The sequence below is a fragment of the Crinia signifera genome, chromosome 19 (genome assembly GCF_055691185.1).
Source record: "Crinia signifera chromosome 19, ASM5569118v1, whole genome shotgun sequence".
Taxonomy (NCBI): Eukaryota; Metazoa; Chordata; class Amphibia; order Anura; family Myobatrachidae; genus Crinia; species Crinia signifera.
In genome coordinates this window covers 7,525,275-7,534,196 of record NC_139226.1, presented here as the reverse complement: position 1 = coordinate 7,534,196, position 8,922 = coordinate 7,525,275, and the positions used below count along the sequence as shown (strand labels likewise).

At 49.8% G+C, this 8,922-nt stretch overlaps 1 protein-coding gene across 1 annotated transcript in view; it reads right to left on the bottom strand.

Moving 5' to 3' along the window:
* Nucleotides 1-8,922, bottom strand: part of VWA5B1 (von Willebrand factor A domain containing 5B1) — a 125,550-nt gene that overhangs the window by 58,434 nt on the left and 58,194 nt on the right. The window contains exon 7 of the mRNA XM_083162406.1: nt 1,077-1,303. Coding sequence (XP_083018532.1) covers nt 1,077-1,303 — 227 coding nt within the window. The remainder of the gene's footprint in view (nt 1-1,076; nt 1,304-8,922) is intronic.

The window sequence follows — 8,922 nt, the reverse complement described above, 5'->3', positions numbered from 1 at the left end:
TAGGAGCAGGGCCCCCAGCAGCACAGAGTATATATGGAGATGAGTGATGTGTCAGTGAGGACAGGGCTGCATGTGACTGGGGCAGTGACATGATGTGAGGAGGAGAATGGAGGCAGCAGGAAGCCACAGACTGAGAGTTATATAGTGGGAGGGGCAGGGTCCCCAGCAGCACAGAGTATATATGGAGATGAGTGATGTGTCAGTGAGGACAGGGCTGCATGTGACAGGTGCAGTGACATGATGTGTGGAGGGGAATGGAGGTAGCAGGAAGCCACAGACTGAGAGTTATATAGTGGGAGGTGCAGGGTCCCCCAGCAGCACAGAGTATATCAGGAGATGAGGGATGTGTCAGTGAGGTCAGGGTTGCATGTGACAGGGGCAGTGACATGATGTGAGGAGGGAATGGAGGCAACAGGAAGCCACAGACTGAGAGTTATATAGTGGGAGGAGCAGGGTCCCCCAGCAGCACATAGAGTATATCAGTAGATGAGGGATGTGTCAGTGAGGACAGGGCTTCATGTGACAGGGGCAGTGACATGATGTGAGGAGGGGAATGGGGGCAGCAGGAAGCCACAGACTGAGAGTTATATAGTGGTAGGAGCAGGGTCCCCAGCAGCACAGAGTATATCAGGAGATGAGTGATGTGTCATTGAGGACAGGGCTGCATGTGACAGGGGCAGTGACATGAAGTGAGGAGGGGAATGGAGGCAGCAGGAAGCCATAGACAGAGTTATATAGTGGGAGGAGCAGGGTCCCCAGCAGCACAGAGTATATCAGGAGATGAGTGATGTGAGGACAGGGCTGCATGTGACGGGGCAGTGACATGATGTGAGGGGGGGAATGGAGGTAGCAGGAAGCAACAGACTGAGAGTTATATAGTGGGAGGAGCAGGGTCCTCAGCAGCACAGAGTATATCAGGAGATGAGTGATGTGAGGAAGGGAATGGAGGCAGCAGGAACCTGGAAGTACGAGATCCAGAATCAGGTGATCTCTATGTACGCACAGCTGTACACAGACTGCAGTCCTGTGCGGCCCCCACTTCCTGCTCAGTTATTCCTGTTCTCCTGCTTATGGACTGAGATGTGCAGGACTCTGATTTGCTGAAAGCTGCATGTCCCTGTATCGGACGCCTGCGCAGTGCTGGACCCACCTGCAGAACAGACTCCGCTGCTTCTTACCTTTTTCTCGGCACTGGGGTCTTTTTTGGTTCCTCTTATAAAGTCGCTCTTTCCTCTTAGGAATTGCTCGTACTCGTATGGGGTCATGTCGCCATCCTCCATGAGAATGTGCGGCAGGTGCGGCTCTGTACATAACAAGGCATATTATTAGGCAGGATGGGGATCTGGCTGCAGCACAGAGCATCACAGCACAGAAGGAATATATTGTGACTTTGTGGACATGCGGCGCTCACAGAACGTGGGTCCTGGAGTGCAGAGGCAGATTTAGGGGCGAGGCCACCCCTGCGAACAATATCGGCCTGTTATGGCCATCCTGAGTGGTCCATAACAACCAGGGGTGCACCTACACCCCAAGGGACACCAAACCCAGTCCTGACCGTTAGCTGGGGTTGAGACAGCCACATGGCCGGTTGTAGGAGGGGGTGTGGCTATGTGGAGGCACCGCTATGTCACACACACAGACCCCTGACAAACTTGGGGACAGATTTAACTGTCATCTGTTTGAAAAATGACAGTTAGGGCTGTTTCACACGCTCCGGCTGACGCCGGGCGGCGGAGCACCACACGGACAAAAGCTGCGCCGCACACAGTAGTAAATAATAGACAGGATTGTGTCCATTCACACGGGACGGTCACGGCCCGGCCGCCGGGTTGCTGCCGGATGTCCAGACTGGAAAGAACGGCTGCCAGTGGCCATCCCGACCATTGTAAACTTTTGTGTACGGCGCGGCTTCTTGGCCATGCGAGGTTTCGCCGCCCTATTTTCTTGGTATTTCTTATTTAGGATTCCAGCTTATAAATAGGACTGATGATGGGTAAGCGGGTCACCCAGAGTGCAGCAGGTCTCTCATTGCCGCAGGGTGTTAGTATACTTGTCACCATTCTGTGTGGATGCGGTGATCACATGTTGTCACATCTCTGGCTCCTGGCTCTTATGTATTAATGCCTGAGGAAGACTGCGGTGACCTGCTCCCACTGGTCTTGATCCCCTGCGCTGGGGGTCAGCCGCTCTTACACGTCCGCTGGTTATGGTGCTAATAATATGCTGCGACAGAGGCGGCACACTGAGGGCTGCGGGAATATAACACATTACAATGCGCAGGAATATACCACATTACAATGCGCAGGAATATACCACATTACAATGCGTAGGAATATACCACATTACAATGCGCAGGAATATACCACATTACAATGCGCAGGAATATACCACATTACAATGCGCAGGAATATACCACATTACAATGCGCAGGAATATACCACATTACAATGCGCAGGAATCTACCACATTACAATGCGCAGGAATATACCACATTACAATGCGCAGGAATATACCACATTACAATGCTCAGGAATATACCACATTACAATGCGCAGGAATATACCACATTACAATGTGCAGGAATCTACCACATTACAATGCGCAGGAATATACCACATTACAATGCGCAGGAATATACCACATTACAATGTGCAGGAATATACCACATTACAATGCGCAGGAATATACCACATTACAATGCGCAGGAATCAACCACATTACAATGCGCAGGAATATACCACATTACAATGCGCAGGAATATACCACATTACAATGCGCAGGAATATACCACATTACAATGCGCAGCTTTAGCAGGAAAAATAGATAAATAGGTCACTATTCACCAACTATTACACAGCAGAGAAAACACTGCTATTGCCATTATTTTATCATTTAATACATAGGGGGACATGTCCTTCATCAATCTCAGGAAGGAATTATATATACCTGCAGGCCTGGATAATGTTATGTATACCTGCAGGGCTGGATGGTGTTATATATCTGCAGGGATGGATGGTGTTATATATACCTGCAGGCCTGGATAATGTTATGTATACCTGCAGGGCTGGATGGTGTTATATATCTGCAGGGATGGATGGTGTTATATATACCTGCAGGCCTGGATGGTGTTATGTATACCTGCAGTGCTGGATGGTGTTATGTATACCTGCAGGCCTGGATGGTGTTATGTATACCTGCAGGCCTGGATGGTGTTATGTATACCTGCAGGGCTGAATGGTGTTATACAGTATATACCTGCAGGGCTGGATGGCGTTATATATACCTGCAGGGCTGGATGGCGTTATATATACCTGCGGGGCTGGATGGTGTTATATATACCTGCAGGGCTGGATGGCGTTATATATACCTGCGGGGCTGGATGGCGTTATATATACCTGCGGGGCTGGATGGCGTTATATATACCTGCAGGGCTGGATGGGGTTATGTATACCTGCAGGGCTGGATGGTGTTATGTATACCTGCAGGCCTGGATGGCGTTATATAAACCTGTGGGGCTGGATGGTGTTATATATAGCTGCAGGCCTGGATGGCGTTATATATACCTGCAGGGCTGCATGGCGTTATATATACCTGCAGGGCTGGATGGGGTTATGTATACCTGCAGGGCTGGATAGAGTTATATATACCTGCAGGGGCTGGATGGTGTTATATATACCTGCGGGGCTGCATGGCGTTATATATACCTGCAGGGCTGGATGGTGTTACATATACCTGCAGGGCTGGATGGGGTTATGTATACCTGCAGGGCTGGATGGGGTTATGTATACCTGCGGGGCTGGATGGCGTTATATATACCTGCAGGGCTGCATGGCGTTATGTATACCTGCAGGCCTGGATGGAGCTATATATACCTGCAGGCCTGGATAGTGTTATGTATACCTGCAGGGCTGGATGGTGATATATATACCTGCAGGCCTGGATGGTGTTATATATACCTGCAGGCCTGGATGGAGTTATATATACCTGCGGGGCTGGATGGCGTTATATATACCTGCAGGGCTGGATGTTGTTATATATACCTGCAGGGATGGATGGCGTTATGTATAGATGCAGGGCTGGATGGCGTTATATATACCTGCGGGGCTGGATGGCGTTATATATACCTGCGGGCTGGATGGCGTTATATATACCTGCTGTGCTGGATGGTGTTATATATACCTGCGGGGCTGGATGGCGTTATATGACACCTGCAGGGCTGGATGGTGATATATATACCTGCGGGGCTGCATGGTGTTATATATACCTGCGGGGCTGGATGGCGTTATGTATAGCTGCAGGGCTGGATGGCGTTATATATACCTGCGGGGCTGGATGGCGTTATATATACCTGCGGGGCTGGATGGCGTTATATATACCTGCTGGGCTGGATGGTGTTATATATACCTGCAGGGCTGGATGGTGTTATATATACCTGCGGGGCTGGATGGTGTTATATATACCTGCGGGGCTGGATGGTGTTATATATACCTGCGGGGCTGGATGGTGTTATATATACCTGCGGGGCTGGATGGTGTTATATATACCTGCGGGGCTGGATGGTGTTATATATACCTGCGGGGCTGGATGGTGTTATATATACCTGCGGGGCTGGATGGTGTTATATATACCTGCGGGGCTGGATGGCGTTATATATACCTGCGGGGCTGGATGGTGTTATGTATACCTGCGGGGCTGGATGGTGTTATATATACCTGCGGGGCTGGATGGTGTTATATATACCTGCGGGGCTGGATGGTGTTATATATACCTGCAGGCCTGGATGGCGTTATGTATAGCTGCAGGGCTGGATGCTGTTATATATACCTGCGGGGCTGGATGGCGTTATATATACCTGCGGGGCTGGATGGGGTTATGTATACCTGCGGGGCTGGATGGCGTTATATATACCTGCGGGGCTGGATGGCGTTAAATATACCTGCAGGGGCTGGATGGTGTTATATATACCTGCGGGACTGGATGGTGTTATATATATACCTGCAGGGCTGGATGGCGTTATGTATACCTGCGGGGCTGGATGGGGTTATGTATACCTGCAGGGCTGCATGGTGTTATGTATACCTGCGGGGCTGGATGGCGTTATATATACCTGCAGGGCTGCATGGCGTTATATATACCTGCGGGGCTGGATGGTGTTATATATACCTGCAGGGCTGGATGGTGTTATATATACCTGCGGGGCTGGATGACGTTATATATACCTGCGAGGCTGGATAGTGTTATATATACCTGCGGGGGCTGGATGGTGTTCTATATACCTGCAGGGCTGGATGGCATTATATACCTGCGGGGCTGGATAGTGTTATATATACCTGCGGGACGGGATGGTGTTATGTATACCTGCAGGGCTGGATGACATTATATATACCTGCGGGGCTGGATGGTGGTATATATACGTGCGGGGCTGGATGGCGATATATATACCTGCAGGGCTGGATGGTGTTATATATACCTGCGGGGCTGCATGGCATTATATATATACCTGCGGGGCTGGATGGTGTTATACAGTATATACCTGCAGGGGCTGGATGGCGTTATATATACCTGCGGGCTGGATGGCGTTATATATACCTGCGGGGCTGCATGGTGTTATATATACCTGCAGGCCTGGATGGTGTTATATATATCTGCGGGGCTGGATGGCGTTATATATACCTGCGGGCTGGATGGCGTTATATATACCTGCGGGGCTGGATGGCGTTATATATACCTGCAGGCCTGGATGGTGTTATATATACCTGCGGGGCTGGATGGTGTTATATATACCTGCGGGGCTGGATGGTGTTATACAGTATATACCTGCAGGGGCTGGATGGCGTTATATATACCTGCGGGCTGGATGGCGTTATATATACCTGCGGGCTGCATGGTGTTATATATGCCTGCGGGGCTGGATGGCGTTATATATACCTGCGGGGCTGGATGGTGTTATATATACCTGCAGGGCTGGATAGTGTTATATATACCTGCGGGGCTGGATGGTGTTATATATATACCTGCGGGGCTGGATGGCGTTATATATACCTGCGGGCTGGATGGCGTTATATATACCTGCGGGGCTGGATGGTGTTATATATACCTGCAGGCCTGGATGGTGTTATATATACCTGCGGGGCTGGATGGTGTTATATATACCTGCGGGGCTGGATGGTGTTATACAGTATATACCTGCAGGACTGGATGGTGTTATATATACCTGCGGGGCTGGATGGCGTTATATATACCTGCGGGGCTGGATGGCGTTATATATACCTGCGGGGCTGGATGGCGTTATATATACCTGCGGGGCTGCATGGCGTTATGTATACCTGCGGGGCTGGATGGCGTTATATATATACCTGCGGGGCTGGATGGCGTTATATATACCTGCGGGGTTGCATGGCGTTATATATACCTGCGGGGCTGCATGGCGTTATATATATACCTGCGGGGCTGGATGGTGTTATATATACCTGCGGGACTGGATGGTGTTATGTATACCTGCGGGGCTGCATGGCGTTATATATACCTGCAGGGCTGGATGGCGTTATATATACCTGCGGGGCTGGATGGCGTTATATATACCTGCGGGGCTGGATGGCGTTATGTATACCTGCGGGGCTGGATGGTGTTATGTATACCTGCGAGGCTGGATGGCGTTATATATACCTGCGGGGCTTGATGGCGTTATATATACCTGCGGGGCTGGATGGCATTATATATACCTGCGGGGCTGGATGGAGTTATATATATACCTGCGGGGCTGGATGGCGTTATATATACCTGCGGGGCTGGATGGCGTTATATATACCTGCGGGGCTGGATGGCGTTATATATACCTGCGGGGCTGGATGGTGTTATATACCTGCGGGGCTGCATGGCGATATATATACCTGCGGGGCTAGATGGCGTTATATATACCTGCGGGGCTGGATGGCGTTATATATACCTGCGGGGCTGGATGGCGTTATATATACCTGCGGGGCTGGATGGCGTTATATATACCTGCGGGGCTGGATGGCGTTATATATACCTGCGGGGCTGGATGGCGTTATATATACCTGCGGGGCTGGATGGCGTTATATATACCTGCGGGGCTGGATGGCGTTATATATACCTGCGGGGCTGGATGGCGTTATATATACCTGCGGGGCTGCATGGCGTTATATATACCTGCGGGGCTGCATGGCGTTATATATACTTGCGGGGCTGCATGGCGTTATATATACCTGCGGGGCTGGATGGCGTTATATATACCTGCGGGGCTGGATGGCGTTATATATACCTGCGGGGCTGCATGGCGTTATATATACCTGCGGGGCTGCATGGCGTTATGTATACCTGCGGGGCTGGATGGCGTTATATACACCTGCGGGGTTGCATGGCGTTATATACACCTGCGGGGCTGGATGGCGTTATATATACCTGCGGGGCTGCATGGCGTTATATATATACCTGCGGGGCTGCATGGCGTTATATATATACCTGCGGGGCTGCATGGCGTTATATATACCTGCGGGGCTGCATGGCGTTATATATACCTGAGGGGCTACATGGTGTTATATATACCTGAGGGGCTGGATGGTGTTATATATATACCTGCAGGGCTGGATGGTGTTATATATACCTGCGGGGCTGGATGGTGTTATATATACCTGCGGGGCTGGATGGTGTTATATATACCTGCGGGGCTGCATGGCGTTATATATACATGCGGGGCTGGATGGTGTTATGTATACCTGCGGGCTGGATGGTGTTATATATACCTGCAGGGCTGGATGGCGTTATATATACCTGCGGGGCTGGATGGTGTTATATATACCTGCGCGGCTGGATGGTGTTATATATACCTGCGGGGCTGCATGGCGTTATATATACCTGCAGGGCTGGATGGCGTTATTGTGAAGTTCCCGGGGTCATGCAGCAGCGCAGCGCGGCTTATGCCTCACGCAGAGCCCCGGGGTCACTCCGAGTTCCAGAGATCGCACAGGAATACACAATAGCAAAGGTACAAAAGTATTACCTTTATTTTACACACGGGTTATACATGTAAAATCAGCAATTACAGTCTATATACATTATATACAGAAAGGCCATCAGTATTAGACACGTTATCAGAACCTTACCACGTTACCTTCAGATTAAGCTCAGATGGGCAGGACACGCTAGTCCATGACTCCCAGCGCTGGCTCTCATTCACATCTCTCCCCTCTCTCCCTTCAAAAACCAACTTACATCCCAAAGGCACCCCTCTCCCCCTCCCTCAGGAATTCTTAACCCTTCCTATGCTGGGTGCAGTTGCATGAATGTAACAGGGTCTCCTATTACCTGTCCAGGGGCTGATTAACTCACTCCGTTCATCTGGCTTTGAAGCTTGTGTATGTGAGGGATTTCACACCTTCATGTAAACAGATCTCTTCTCTGGAGAGTGACCCTGGTGTTATCCATCCTTTAGCTTCTTGTTATTTGGGGGGGAAGTGTATGTCTCTGCCACTACCTGTTGTCTCTGTTACTAAACAGCCTATAAAGAGGCCCTTTGATCCCTGAACCTAAGACTACACAAAATAAACACATTCCAATCTAATCATTTGGTCCATTCTAGCCAGACCATTTGTCTCCACATATACAGTTGCATTATTTGAGTAATATACATTTGGGAAGACTGCCATAATTAACTTCATAGTCACAAATCCCTTATTCGTGATACCATCGCAGTTTACTAAGAACAGGACCTGGAGGCAGTGACGTAACCACGGGCAACGCTGATCCTCCCTACCAGTTTCTCCTGTGCCCAGAAAACTATCTTCTTGCCTTCATATGCATATGTAACAGTATGGGATACAGTATACAAAGCTTTGGGAACATATTACAGTCATTTACATAACATGAGGGAATATTTCCCTCCAGTAGCACACATACTCAGCC